The sequence below is a fragment of the Talpa occidentalis genome, unplaced genomic scaffold (genome assembly GCF_014898055.3).
Source record: "Talpa occidentalis isolate TD23 unplaced genomic scaffold, MPIMG_talOcc4v2.1 talOcc4.3, whole genome shotgun sequence".
Lineage (NCBI taxonomy): Eukaryota > Metazoa > Chordata > Mammalia > Eulipotyphla > Talpidae > Talpa > Talpa occidentalis.
In genome coordinates this window covers 147,657,836-147,673,527 of record NW_023603184.1, presented here as the reverse complement: position 1 = coordinate 147,673,527, position 15,692 = coordinate 147,657,836, and the positions used below count along the sequence as shown (strand labels likewise).

At 40.6% G+C, this 15,692-nt stretch overlaps 1 protein-coding gene across 1 annotated transcript in view; it reads right to left on the bottom strand.

Moving 5' to 3' along the window:
- Window positions 1-15,692, bottom strand: part of GIGYF2 (GRB10 interacting GYF protein 2) — a 123,377-nt gene that overhangs the window by 92,716 nt on the left and 14,969 nt on the right. Inside the window, exon 3 of the mRNA XM_037524237.2 lies at window positions 1,601-1,684. Coding sequence (XP_037380134.1) covers window positions 1,601-1,641 — 41 coding nt within the window. The 5' untranslated portion in view covers window positions 1,642-1,684. The remainder of the gene's footprint in view (window positions 1-1,600; window positions 1,685-15,692) is intronic.

Sequence of the window (15,692 nt, the reverse complement as noted above, 5' to 3'; positions counted from 1 at the left end):
AATAGGGGGAAAAACCCTCCTGTAATTAGCTGCTGATTTTAATCATGTTTTACAAAGAATGAGATACAACTGTATGTAAATAAATACAAAAGAGAAGCAATTACAAGTTCCATATAAAAGCAAAAGAGCTGCCCACAAAATGGTTATCATGTGCACTACATGAATTTAAGTCCACCTAGAAAAGTTAGTAAGATGTGAATAAAAATTCAGCTACAAGAATGTCAAAAATATTTTTATAATAATGAAAAACTGAGAACTGCCTATATATGCTACAGCTATAAGGCTAATTAAATAAATGATGTTACATCCATACAATGCAACCATTAAACCATTAAGACTATTTTTACAAAGTATTTATTAAGAAAGATGTTTTTGATGTAATTCTTAAAAGTGGGTTACAAAATTGCATGTACAATATAATCCCATTTTTGTGAAAATAAATGTACATATACACAAACAGCCATACATAAAGCCACCTGGAAAGATACACCAATGTATTTACAGTGGTTACCATGGTCGGTGAAATTCTGATTTTAACTTCTTCTGGCTTACTTGTAATTTCTAATTTTTCTACAAACATTGATTTGACAAGAAAACTTTTTAACTATAAAGTAGTAACTAAGACAGGTGCAGCATTATTTAGGTCAACATTTCCAAGATAAATTCTCAAAGTATAGGATGTTACACCATTCTTAGAACTTCAAACTGATTTCTTCTGGGTCTCCAAATGCTAGCTCTAAGGGCCAAGAACATTTAGGCATTACATATAAAAAGAAATGCAAAGAATAGGAGAGGTTAATAAGAGTACTCAAATAGGAGTTACTACAGGAAGTCTGCATCATTATCAAACCACCTCCACCTAAACAATCAAGAATATTTGGGACACCTATTCCACTTTATCTACTTTACATAGCCTCTGGCTCAGGGTCTGAATGAAAAAAGCAACTATCATTATTCATGCCACTGATGAGAGGATCTTCAATCACCAACTTTGAGGGGAAAGGAAGAGGAGGGGAGGGGGAAGTCACACTACAATGTGATGGATCTCAAAATTCCATGAGAATTCCATATTCGGGGTCCAAACACATCTGTAAGAGACTCAAATGTCAATTAATTGTTATTATGGCAAACGCTAACCCAATCCTAAATGGGCTACTGTTAATAGCCAGTAGACTACCTGCTGAGCTCATCCATAAAATTCAATTAATAATTCAAAAAAAACTGTAGTTCAAATGAGTCTATGAACAGTGATCAAAACAACATTGTAGCAAAAAATAGACACATATTAAAAATGTTACATTTATGTAAAACTGTATATGCACCTGGACAAGGGCTCAAACAAAATATCAGTAATTTGCTAAGGTGGTAGGATTGTGGGTAGTTTTAATTCCATTACATAACCAATTTTTGAAAATGAATATAGAATGTAGTCATTAACCAAATATAATTTACTCCTGGAGAAGCTACGTAGTTTTCAACTCATCACACAGAGTAAAGTCTCAAAAACATGCACACTGATAAGCCACCCAGCACCTGCACAAATACTTCACTACTATACTGGTCACCCAATATTAAACAAGATGAGACTTTGAAAACTCACCATTCGGGCCCAAAGTTCAGTGTCTGCGTTTCCGCTGCCATTCTTTTCCTTATTTTTACAATAGATTTTTATATGTGGAGAAACCTGTAAAGAGAAAAATATCTCCATACAGTTAGTCAGGATGAAATGCAGAATTCCAGCCTACAAAGTACAGTGTGTTCTGCTTATGCGCCTCTCAACCAGTCACCAGAATGAGAAGTGATCCCTGTGACTAACAATATAGGAGTTATAGTGAAATGAAAAAATCCACCCTTACATTCCAATTCCTATCTTTTTAGGCTTATCTTGGGAAAGGAGACATGGCATTACGTTGAATTCATGCCGCCCGCTGCTCCCCTCAGCAGTGTATCTCGGTCCTTCTGCTTGTTCTGCTCCCTGCTCTGGTGAATTCTCTCACCCTCCCGCACTTCTGACTGTACCCAGTGCTTGTATAAATAAATAAATCTTAAAAAAAAATAAATTGTTCTTTAAAAAGAAAAAAAAAAGAACCCCAATTACCAATCTCACAGCTTCTGCTATAACTTCCACACTTGCTGCTTAGCATTTTAACTAAAGTGCTTCTTTTAAAAAAATCTTAGACTCTCAAGTTAAAATAATGAGCTAATGAATTTCATTAATGAATATGAAGGAGCAAATTCAAAATATCAGAGTTAAGATGAAATAAGTCAGAGAAAGAAACTAGTACATGAATCCCTCATATGTGTTGACTCTAAAAGCCAAACTCAAAGAAAAAGAGTAGACTGGTGGTGGCCAAAGGGCGCAGGGCCGGGAACTAGGCAGAGACTGGTCAAAGGGGACAAACTTCCAGGTTCTGGGGGTATTATCCAGTATGGTGATTACAGCTAATAATACTACATTCTCATACCTGAGAGCCATTAAAATAGTAGATCTTAGATATTCTCACCACAAAAAGGAAACGGTAATTGTGTGATGGGCCAGGGCTGTCAGTGCTATTGGGTAGTCACCTTGATACCGGAATTGTCAGGCCTAATCTCCCAGACAGGAACGGATTCCAGGCTGCAGGGCAGCGCTGAGCCCCAGCCGCTAGACCCCCCATGGGTTGGTGTCCCTGTCTCAACCTTATACTAAATGTATCAAAACAACACACTGTATATACCTTGAACTTGTACACCTTCAACATATATGCCAATTATATTGCAAAAAAGCTGGGGAAAAAGGCGATCAGAGCTTAGAAAAAGGATAATACTGTAAACACTGTATATGTACTGCAAATCTCCCCAAGATACATGTATCACCCTGACCGTTGCTTCTGATGATCTAAAAACAATAAACTAGAAATTGATCTAAAACACAGAAAAGTGAAAATGTGCTATTATACATAATCTAGCCTCCTCCTGGGAAATGTTTCTGGCCCTGTGTCAACCAGGGCTCCAGGGATATGCCCAGGCTCTTACGTCACGACCCTTACCGGATAAGCACGCACACCAAACTCAAGCTGTGATCAACTTAGTGCCCTCCCCACCTCTTAAGCAACTCATGGCTCAAAAACACAAGACAAGGTTTTTTCATATTTTAAAATCTCTGAAATGAGAATGAACCTTGGATCAACGCTCTCCTACACAGCTGCTCCTGGCTCAGCAGGGGCTGTGTCAGTTGTCCATGTCTGCACAGTTAACTTGGCCACAGCTGCTCATACTGTCCTCCTTTCAACTGTGTTGTTTCTATAACCTGACTTCAACTGCTGCTTAAAATGTCTTCAAAAAGGAGATGATTCTAAACTGAAATGAAAGGCATTACAGGAAAGCATTATAGCAATGGAAGATTAGTGAAGTGACTCTTCTTCACTGGAGGAATGACAGCAAGTGCTTTACAGAATATGAGGGGAGAAAATGCTACACACAAATTAAACTTGTGTTTGTTGCTGAGACCTCCACTGGCCACCTGCCACACTCCTGAGGAGGGAGAGACAGAGAGAGAGACAGAGAGACAGAGAGAGTGTGTGCACATGTGTTGGGGAGGGGAGGTTTAAACAGCTTCACAAGAACCAAATCACTAAATTTTAAAGGGCTGAGAGAATACAGCATACTCCCTTAAGATGTGTTTCATCACCATACTCTTAATAACGTGACACCACACAGTGGGGGAGAGGGAGGAGGGAGGAGACTTCTACAGTACAAAATTGAAAAGATTTAAAAGAGTCACACCCTGAATATGTGGAATCCGAGGAATACCTTAACCAATTTATGTCATTTTTATTTTCCTTTTAATACATGCCAAGAATATATACTGCGTAACAAAAAATAAATTATTTGCTAAATAATTTAAAGAACTGTTTTAAACATGTAAAATAAAAATTTTAAGTAATAAAAAATTGTGCCAGACTTTACTTCATAGTATTTCCTTCTTAGTAATACATAAAATGAAGAATCTTACAAACGATGCATGTTACATTCAATTAAAGTGTACAACTCTCCCCCACCCCACCAAAGAAAATGATTTGTCAAGGTAGTGACAACCAGACCACAGTAAGGACATTAACACACCTGGACATTAACACACCTGTGGCCTATTTAGCATCAACAGATTCAGCATGCTTAAAAAAAAGTATGTGAACCTATCTGCCTAATGGACAGTGGCGACTCTATCAACTGATTTTTTTTTTTTTTTTTTTTTTTTTTTTTTTGCTAATACAAAACACTTTGATGGAGCATTTTTGCCACCACTTTAAACTCAACCTAGTCACCTGTTTTCAACTCAAATCCCTGTGGAACAATGGCCACTGGAAAACGGCGCTGAACTGACAAAGCGAGCAGGTTTGAATCTAAGTTAATTTGTAAAGCAAGTGAATCACAACTAAACAATGCATTGTTTCACAATTGTAAAAATACTAACATCGGGCCTCCCTGGTGGTGCAAGGGGTTAAGCGCCGCACTATGAAGCAATCCGCAGCCTCTGCAGCACGAGTTCCATCCCAGGCCGGCCAGGGAGCAAACCACATGGCACGGCAGACCTCTCCTGTCTCCCCGCTGCTCCCCTCAGCAGTGTATTTCAGTAGATCTACCTGTTCTGTTCCCCACTCTGTCTCTGGTGGATCCTCTCACCCCCCACATCTCTGGCCTGTACCCCAGCTCTTGTATGGATAAATAAATTAATCTTTAAAAAAAAAAACACTAAAATCACTCTTAGATTTAACTTTTCCCCTTTGAATTACTCTTCCAAAGCCATCACGTATTTCCAAACAGGAGTTGTGTAGTGCAAAGCTGCCCAGCCGCAGGTCTTGTGCTACATCTAAGGGACAACAGCAAGGAAATCCTGTTTAGTTCCACCTGTAAACCTTTAGGTAGTGCCAAACAACCACAGCGCACAAACAAGAAAACCCTGAAGTCATTTTAGCCATGCCTTGAGCTAGCTATCCAACTACCATTTACAAGTTTCCAGAAAATTACTTCCCAATATAAAGATTTTTCTAGAAAATGCTTAAGAACCGAAGAATAATCCCAAAGCTTCAGTTACCAACTAAAGAGACCTACATACTCACAACAGTGTCCTGCCTTGTGAGTTAAAGCAGGAAATGTAAGAGTTATGTCTGTTGAAGAAACCTAATGTCAGCTCTTAAGTACTATAAACACTATTTCTGATTGAGCCTTCCAACTGAATTCAAATAAGCACACTTCTAATACATTTATATGTACTGGAGGGATTGTCTTACATGATGCCTCTGAATTATAAATTAGCTGGAATGGAAACTGGGCCTAATTTCTTAATCATCCTTTCTAAGGGTTCAGTGAGGTATTGAAATGAGCTTAGTTAGACCATGCTGCCATTTAAACCCCACCCTACCTAAATGTTTTCAGCTCAAAACCCCAGGAGACTTGTGGCAGGCAACTAGAAAACAGCTCTGAAGTTTTACAGCAAGTCAAGACTTGAACCACATTCTGGATGCTGCACTCCCACCAGGCTATCCTGCCTAACTTCTTAAACCATTTCCTCTTTTTTTTCCTCCATGACCACAGCATTGTCATTTCCCTGTCATTTCCTTCCTCTTTAGTCAGCATTCTCCCAAGTTTCTCTTCTAGCTTACCTTGGTGTACCCACAGTTTAGTAAACTCTAAACTCTATTTGGATATTGTCTTGAACCTTTTATCTACAATATGTTCTCTACTAACATTTTGGGTGGAACCCTAACTACTAAATCATGGGGAGTAAAAAAGGGCATGCAGGGAGTGGGCGTAAAATTACAACAGCAGAGAGAAGCTCTCCCACAAATTTCTACACACCCCCTAGGAGGGGGCCCATCCTGCTGCGAATTACAGATTTGGCCTTTCTCTCTTATGACCCATGTGGCATTTCCAGCTGCCTGCTCCTCTTGGGTATCCAGCTCATCAACAACTGGCCAGCTGACTCACTCCCGAGTCATGCAGGCTCAAAAGCTGAGAGTAATCTGACACTCCTTCCTGTTCCCTCCTTCATGTCCAATCATTTTGTCCCAAATGTGTTCAATTCCTTTTTCAAGATTCCTTGTGCAGTCTCTTTTCATTTCTGTCAAACTTTTGTTGACTCGGGTCTGGATTATCACCAAAAAACTTGCAATATTGTTCCTTCCTTAGTTCAGTCCCTAAGGACTCTCATCCAGTAAGATCAATCGTCCCACACTCCTTTTCAGTCACGCCTGTCCCTCTTTAAAATGATTAAACCTCCTCTGCAAGGTCAAAACTTCTAATATTTCAGGGTCCCACAAATCTAATATCCATACCTCCTCAACTCAATCCCTAATATTTTACCTCCAAACTCAAAGCCAAATGAGAACTATCAATAACTCTCTACTGCATACTTCTGTGGTTCTGCACATCACTCATTCACTTCCACTCAAAGATCTGTCCTTCCGTCCTCAGAATGGCCTGCACAAAACTGAGGATCAATTCAAATATCTACCCCGCAAGATATTTCCAAAAGCAGAAAAGGCACTGCTACCTCTGGAAAGGAAAATTTAAAGTGGAAGATGGAGAAATGGACTAGAATCTAAAAGATTCAATACTAGTGTGGGTGCTTTTTGCAGCCTATATATGGAGAGAAAGAGAAAATAGAAATGAATTTGGGAGGAAAGGTGTTTAGGTTCTGCACAAAATCAACATGAGGTGTCTGAGAAGACAGCTGAATGATCATACTATAGACCTTGAACTCCAGTGTGTTAAGAGAATGGTGAGACACAGAGTTGGAAGGGAATATGCAGAACTGTAACCAAAAATTGAATGAAATTATCCCAAAGCAGAAATTAAGGGAAAAGTTTCAAGGGATAAGAAAAAAGCTTCGGCTAAACACTGTCCAGGAAGGCACAGGAAGGAAGGAAAAGACCATGCTACGTGACAATGCGAGTCCCAATCTTTCACCTAAACTCAAATTTACTGTACTTAAACAGAAAACTCCTATTACCAACAGTAAGTCATCTCTCCTCCTTTCTCGTTCCCTGAGGTAAAAAAAAGTACAGGGCCTCCCTGGTGGTTGAGCATAGTGCTGTGAAGCAATCCGCAGCTTCTGCAACGCAGAGCTTGATCCCCAACCAGCCAGGGAGATTCCCACATGGCGGGGCAGACCTCTCCTGTCGCGCCCGCTATTCCCCTCAGCAGTGTATTTCGTCAGTCTGCCAGTTCTGTTCTCCACTCTGTCTCCAGTGAATCCTCTCACCCTCCTGCACATCTGGCCTGTACCCTGGTTCTTGTATAAATAAATCAATCTTTTAAAAAAAAGATATTTAAAAAAAAGTACAGTCTCATGTATATCCCTCCCACACTGTCTTCATGTTGTGACAAAAACGTATTCACATATATGTGATGGGGAGGGGGTAAATGTTTTTTGCAAAATTAGGAAAATATTACATACTTTATTCTGAAATATGCATTCTTTTTTATTCTTCCTAATATATCTGCATGGGCAAATACCCAGTAAACATATAGAATTAATCCATGGGGGAAGAGGCGTTTTTGGTTTCTGTTTGTTTGGTTTTATATGTTATTTTGTTTTTCTCTAAAAAAAAATGTCTGGGCTCAAGCAATCCTCCTTCCTCAACTTCCTGGGCAGCTTGGACTACAAACGGGCACCACCACGCCTGGCTGCACTCAGGATCTGTAAAGCTGAAAAACGGCCTGTAGAAATGGGATGCCTCCCAGTTTTTTGTCAATATAAACAAGCTATACTAAATAAACAGCTTTCTATTCTCATCAGGCAGATTTCCAAAAGTAATTACTGACTTAGAACTATGTATGAGGGCCTCCCTGGTGGTGCAGGGATTAGAGTCTCAGTGCTATCACTGCTACAGCCTGAGCTCGATCCCCGGCCAGGGAGCTGGGCCATATGGCACAGCAGACCTTTCCTGTCTCACCCACTGCTCCTGTCAGCAGTGGATTTCAGTAGCTCCGCCTGTTCTGGTCCCCACTCTGTTTCTGGTGAATCCTCTAACCACCTGCCCCCCCCACCTCTGGTTTACACCCAATTCTTCTCCAAAAAAAAATCTGTGTATGATAAAATATGGTATCTTTAGAAAAAATTACCTGACATTCACTATAGGGACTTCATTATAACACACAATGTCTGTTTAACAACACTGTATGTTAAAAAGTTTCATGTTGTGTTTATTTAACTTTTCACTAAATATATTTGAAAAATCACCTAGACAAGGGCTCCACACTATATGCATTCTTAACTCATTTGGCATGATAAAAGTAATTACCCACAGTAAGCATTCAAATATGTTAAGTGAAGTGCAGACTCAGATTACAAGACTATGCTAAAGGTTTAAAAAAAAAAAAAAGACTATCAATGAAGACTGAGTTGGTATTCCAAAAGTTTGCTGAAGCAACAAGAATTCTGAACCACAGGGGAGCAATTCAATTTCATTTTCCTTGAGTCAAAGAATGTCTAATGGCCACTGTTCCTCTAAAAGGGCTGCTAGAATTAAGGAGAAAATCTCATAGAAGCTAAAACCAGTAAGGATTATATTCAAGTCAAAACAAAAAATCTGGGCCTCCCCGGTGGCGCGGCGGTTGAGCGCTGGGTTGCAAAGCTGCCCGCGGCCTCTGCAGCGCTGGTTCGATCCCCAGCTGCTCCCCAGCCACGGGAGGAGGGTCCCACATGGCGCGCAGACCTCTCCTGCCGCCCGCTGCTCCCCTCAGCAGTGTACCTCGGTCCTTCTGCCTGCTCTGCTCCCCGCTCTGGCTCTGGTGAATTCTCTCACCCTCCTTGGGCTTCTGACTATACCCAGTGCTTATATAAACAAAAAAAAAAAAAAAAACTTAAAAAAAAATATCTATGAAATGCCTACTAAGTGCCAATCCCTGCTAAGTCCTGCGATAAAAGGGCACTGCACTCAAGAAATCCAAGAGTTCCTAAGAGGGAAACAAATCTTTAACAGTGTAACATGAGGCAGGGATGAGGGCAGGGAAGGGAAGGCTTACAGAAGAGTGAAAGGGAGCATGAAAACAAAGTCCCAGAAGCAGATGAACAGCCTAACAGTGTCCAAAAAATACAAGCAGTTCACTTCCACTGTTGCCAGAAAGAGCAAAGCTACATGGACCAGGCCTTGGACATAACCTGAGCTCATCTAGGCTGACAATACAGATGGAGAAAGCTTTGCTCAACTACCCGTTATGCTGTTATACTGCATTGTGTACATAATCAACAGTAATAACCAGATTTAACCCATACTATATGCAAGGCAGTAAAAGAAAGGAAGTACTAATTTATTTATTTCACAACTAGGAACTTACTAAATAGAAGACTAACCTGGTAGATCCTTCTTTAACTTGAAAACATTTTAAATACGGAGAAAATCATTGATTTGTACACATGCTCATGTGTTCTTGAATGCACAGAAAGTCTGTCAAGGAATTCACAAGACACCTAGATGATACACTTCTGAGGAGGACTCAATGTCAAAGGTGGATAAGATCTATTCTTGACTGTGTTATCCTCTTGTACTTTTGAACGTCTTGCCACATATATTTTTAATGTATTTTAAACTAATGAAATTCCACTGATATTACTAATAACAAAACAAATAGCCCAAATGATTTATTGAAGTGAAATTTTAGCAAATGCTGAAGATGAAATTCTTATTTGCAAGATGACAAATTCTGAAGAATACAGGACCTCTTTTTTTCCTTTATACTCTACTCTTTTCCAACTTTTCAACAATGGACATTTATTGGGGGAGTAAAGAAGAAGAAGAAACTCCCATCTATCTGCCTTAGTTTTTAAACTGTTGAAAGCCATTATTATTACTATTACTCACCTGAAAGGTCACAGGAACTCTTTCTTGAATTATCCCAGTCTCCCAATTTTTACAACTAAGCCTACTATTCTACACAGGAAACACTTATGTTCAGAAATATACAACTGCAAGGTTAAGTTTTCTAAAGAAAATCCTGTAAAATGTTTTCCTTCATCCAATAAAAATATCAAATGGATGCAGATAACATTTTCTGGGAATCTCTAACCAGATTACCTAATTATATTAAGAACAAGGAATATGGCCTCCCTGGTGGTGCAAGGGGTTAAGTCTCAGCACTATGAAGCTATCACCAGCCACTGCAGCATGAGTTCGATCCCTGGCCAGGGAGCTGACCCACAAGGCACAGCAGACCTCTCCTGTCTCACCGCTGCTCCCCTCAGCAGTGGATTTCAGTAGATCCGCCTGTTCTGCTCCCCACTCTGTCTCTGGTGAGTCCTCTCACCTACTCTTCCCCCCACCCCATGCCCCCACACCTCTGACAACCTAGCTTTTTGTATGCATAAAGTAAATCTTTAGGAAAAAGAAAAAAAGAACAAGGAATGTAGTAACAATTCCTGACCATTAGAATAAAACTTTACAACTGAGTCAAAAAGGCATTAATAATTACTATGTAAGAAACACTATACTGAATTATTCAAAGTAAATTCTGGAAATGCTGGGTAACCCAAAAATGAGGAAGTAATGCTTAAGAGCTGTTGAATCCGGGGCCTCCGGATTCAAGGGGTTAAGCAAGGGGTTAAGCACAGCACTGTGAGGCTATCCGCAGCACCAGTTCAATCTCTGGCCCACCCACATGGCACAGCAGACCTCTCAAGTCTCGCCCTGCTGCTCCCCTCGGCAGTATATTTTGGTCAGTCTGCCTGTTCTGCTCCCTACTCTGTCTCTGGTGAATCCTCCCACCCCCGACACCTCTGGCATGTACCCCAGTTCTCGTATGCATAAATAAATAAATCTTAAAAAAATAAAATAAGAGCTGTTGAATTTATTGAATGCATTTATTGAATGCTTACTATGTGCTTACGAACAGTTCAAAGTGCTTAATATTTTTACTCTTAATTTGGAGATATACTTTAGCCCCACTAAAGAAACTGAACAAAATTAGGGAACTTACACAGCTTGCCCAAGGTCAGACAAATAAGGATTCCAAAAACCGAAACTACTAAGGATGAGGCAAAGTCTATAAGGGCAAGGGAAGAGGGAGATGGAGCAAAGATAAAAGGAGTGCTCAGTATGTTCTTTTGCAAGATTAACGCTCATTCAGTAAGGCTAAAAATTCAAGTGAAGACTGATAAAGCAGTGGCAAGATCACAGAAATCATACTGCATTTCCTAAGAACGGAAGATTATGAAAAGATCCCAGGCAGCAAAGTGTCAAAGATGAAATCTGTACTTTAGAAAGATCATTCAGAATGCCTTGAAGAGAATGAATTAGCAACAGCTAATGATGGAAAGGAGCAATGTTAGAAATTCAACAGATATCAGATCTTAATAGCAGTAGAGAAGTGACACGTGATGACTGACATGAAAAAATTTTCAATATATTTAGTGGTCAAGGCAGTTTACAGAAGACAGAAAATATGTTTACATTCAACAAATTTGCTGTTGGATATACAGCGAGATAAGCACTAAGGTGGGGTATCAGAGAGGTATTCTTGCTGGATATAAATAGAGAAAGAGATGCACTATGCTGTTGCACTATATACTTCTGAATGGTGAAATTAGGGGCAATTCTTTTCCTACTAAGTTTTCCAATTTATATATGCAACATAGTCTTGATACAATTATTTTTTTTAAAGATTAATTTATTTATTTGTTTGTTTGTTTGTTTGTTTATACAAGAGCTGGGATACAGGCCAGAGGCACACGAGGGTGAGGTTTCACCAGAGACAGAGCAGGGAGCAGAAAAGGCAGACTGAAAACACTGAGGGGAGCAGTGGGCAAGACAGGAGAGGTCTGCCGCACCATGTGGGTTTCTCCCTGGCCAGCCAGGGATCAAACCAGTACTGCTGAGGCTGGGGACAGCTTCACAGTGCTGCACTCAACCCAATGCACCACCAGGGAAGCTCACAATTATTATTTTTAATGGAAAAATTTAAAAAGTTACATACTGAAGACAAAAAAGAGAAAGACTGAAGAGTCCCCCTTGGCTTCCACAATGAAGTCCCTGGTGGTGTGAGAGTGAGCATGGTAGGGACGCAGTCAAATTCAGTGGGATAAGGAGTTGACTGGGAAGTGAACAAAGGAAGACTACAATGCAGTCAACTCGAGACCCTTAGCTGTGAAAAGGTGAAGAGAAATCATTTAGCAAAATTCCATGGGAGTCAAGTCTGAAATGGCAGGATGGATAGGGATTCTGGGGAAAAAAGGAAAGAAAAATTTAACTTCTCCAGGCCTCCCTGGAGGCACAGGGGTAATGCTGCCAAGCTGTTGCCAGCCACTGAGGCCTGAGTTTGATCCTCGGCCTGGGAGCTAACCTACATGGCACAGCAGACCTTTCCTGTCTCATCCGCTGCTCCCCTCAGCAGTGTATATAGCTCAGTGAATCCCTGTTCTGCTCCCTACTGTCTGTGGTGAATCCTCTCACCCCTGCACTTCTGGCCTAGACCCCAGTTCCTGTGTGCATGAATAAACAAAAATAAATCTTTAAAAAATAGAAAACGTTTACTTGGGACATAAAGAAAGTAGGTAAAAATAAGGAAGGTAATTTCTGCTGCTTTCTCTGGTGGGGGGAAAGGGGCGGAGGTTAAGAAGTGGAGATGAATTCACACTTGAAGGCCTCAATTTTCTCACATTAAGTAGGCAAATGACAGAGGAGATACAGTAAGGCTTAACGGGAATAAAGAAATGGATAGCTGCCGTGATCTAGTTTTTTCTTAACAAACTTTATATATAAAACTATATAGAGTTATAGAAATATAACCAAGATGAAACAGAAAATCCCGAGTTTCTCTAATGCAAACAAGTTTTATTACCACAGTATATTTATGGAAAAAAACTAAGAAACCAACAGCGGTAGATCATTACTCACTAAACTCAGAGTTTATTTGCATCTCATTAGTTTTTCCAATAATGCTCTTGTTCTGTTCCAGGACCTAATCCACACTGCAATTCATGACAGTAGTTCTGAAGGCCCAGTCGTGACAGAGATAGCACTGATCTGCAGGGCTGTGGGGACTGTCTCCAGCTTAGCCACCTGGCAGACCACTGACCACAGTCTGAGCCAGGGTTAGGGTTCTGCCAGCACAGTGAACGGAGGAATAATGCTTGTGGCCACAAGCCGGCAAAAGTGTGACTGAGCCGCTAGGAGGAAGAACAGAAGCGAGCTGGCAAGCGGGAGATGGTAATGTCGAAAAGCAAGTGTAGTAGAAATAAAACCAGTAGAAATAAATACTAGTGTAGTAGAAATAAAATGAAAGTACTAGAAGAATCGGAAAAGGCAATCAGTCCAGGAAGCAGGACCTGGGAGGACTGGATGGGCCATCCATATGGACTCCTAAGTCACCTCAGGACACTGGCAAAGAGGAGCGTAGGGAAGACAGTGACTCAAAGGGTGTGGCCACAAGCATTATCTGATGAGGAGAACAGGAGTGCTACCGTCAGTCAGACAGCGTAAGCTCCAGAAGAAAAGGGACTTTGCATGAAGATAGAGGAAGACTATGGCTGGTGACTATATATAACCTATCTTCTAAACCAGAAAGTGTTTGTCTGGCAGGATAATTAATGATTACAAAAACACAATAGGGGCAAACCAGACTGAACTGTCACCTGGTAAAGGACAGAACTGTGAATGGAAAAGGATGGAGTCCCCGGTTCTGCCTCCTGACACACCTACCGCTGTGCAGGGAATGTACTGGTAATGTCAGAGGACTAGAGGGAAGGCAACACTGTCAGGGTAAGATGGGCTTCAATTACCTGGCCAGCAGTAAAAAATACCTGATGAACAGTCTAACACATGGAGACGTTGAACATAAAAATAAGATTTCAGAGACTTCCGCAAAAAGGTCTTAGAAAGAAAGAAAACCATGAGAGACTGGGTCAGGGAGGAAGAAACTCATAATATGAAGATGAGACTATAAAAAGGATGAATAACCAGGTGGATTTTCATTCACTGCATGGTAGGTTAAGAACCCACAGCACAGATTAGCAGGCCTCATGTATTCTAGAACTAGAACCAACTCTAGTTCTCTGAACCAGCCTAGCATCTCTACAAGTCAGGAACACTCAAACCTTTAAGGAAGGAGTCAGGAAAGAACATGAAGTGGACATATGGCATGAAGTGTCCCTGAGGGAATGTATGCAAAACTGTTGTTTCTGAGACCACCACATTAGAATATCTTTCTCATGCTGAAATCCACCATGACAGAGCAAATAATAAGGCCCTCACCTCCCTCCTCCAGCTACACCAATTCTAGGGCTAAGGACATCAGACAAAGGACTATCCTCAAAATTTAAAGACAGGTAACTTTCTAAAAAGCTACAAAGGGGCCTCCCTGGTGGCGCAGGGGTTAGAGTCTCAGCGCTATCAAGCTATTGCCAGCCACTGCAGCCTGAGTTCGATCCCCAGCCAGGGAGCTGACCCACATGGCTCACCAGACCACTCCTGTCTCCCCGCTGCTCCCCTCAGCAGTGGATTTCAGTAGATCTGCCTGCTCTGCTCCCCACTCTGTCTCTGGGGAATCCTCTCACCCACATCTCTGGCCTGCACCCCAGTTCTTGTATGCATAAAATAAAAATTAATCTTTAAAAAAAAAAGACGAGGAAACATTTCTATACAACCACAATTGCAGACCTTGCCCATTTACTCAAAGTTTCTCTTAAGAGAATTCAAGTAGTATTTCTTCTGCAATTAATACCAGTTTGTCTTCTTCAATAAACTGCATGCTATTTTTGACAATGAACAGGATTTAACCTAGCCTTTCTGCCAAATTCTAAAAAATGGAGGTTGTCCTCACTAGCAATTATTTTATCTCTGATGACTAGCATAATTATTTTTTTCTCCTTTACTATGTTTTTCTAGTTTTCCTAACTTCCTCATCTTTATTCAGCCCCTCTGTGGAACCTCATTTACTACTCTCTGTGCATGTGAGTTAATGTTAAAGGAGGAGAGAGAGAAGATATTAGCCTATTTCCTAAAGTTGGGTTCAAAGCAAGAGGGAGACCCTGGCCTGTCAGCTTAGCCTACCTTTTTCTCACACCAGGCACAGTATGGACAGCTCACACGAGCACTGTCACCGTAAAGGAGCTGCAATGCATATAATAAGTGCCATCTGGGCAAATACAAAAGAGAGAAGTGAAAACAGATGCAGAATCAGAATTCATCACAGTAGCTAACAATTTGACTCTTGAAACGTCCCCAACATTGATGCCCGGGAGAGGTCTTAATAGACTAATGAGAGATCACTATTCCACTAACCATTCAAAACATAAACTTTTTGAAAATCCCAAGTCTTTCTTATAAAAATTATTTGCTACTGGAAATCTCCATTTCCTGAGTATGTTAAAATTTACCCAGAAAAAAACAACTAGCAAATCTGGGATGGATTCCAGCCAGTGCTATGCATAGTCAGCCAATAGGACTAACACAGAATGCACACCTAGGAACCTGAACCTGTCACCACCTGACTAACCTCCATTTTCCCAAAAGCAGAAAAAGAGAGCTATTTACCCTAACACTCTTCCCATATATCAAATAAATGAATAGCTGGCTATTTTTGCCTTAGCCAGACCTGGATTAAGAGAAGATATAATGAATAAACTCCATTAGTGCAAATTAGTTCAACAACATCAGAAAACAGTTTGGCATTATTAAATCTAAATATACTCCTATCCTGTAATCCCATGATCCACT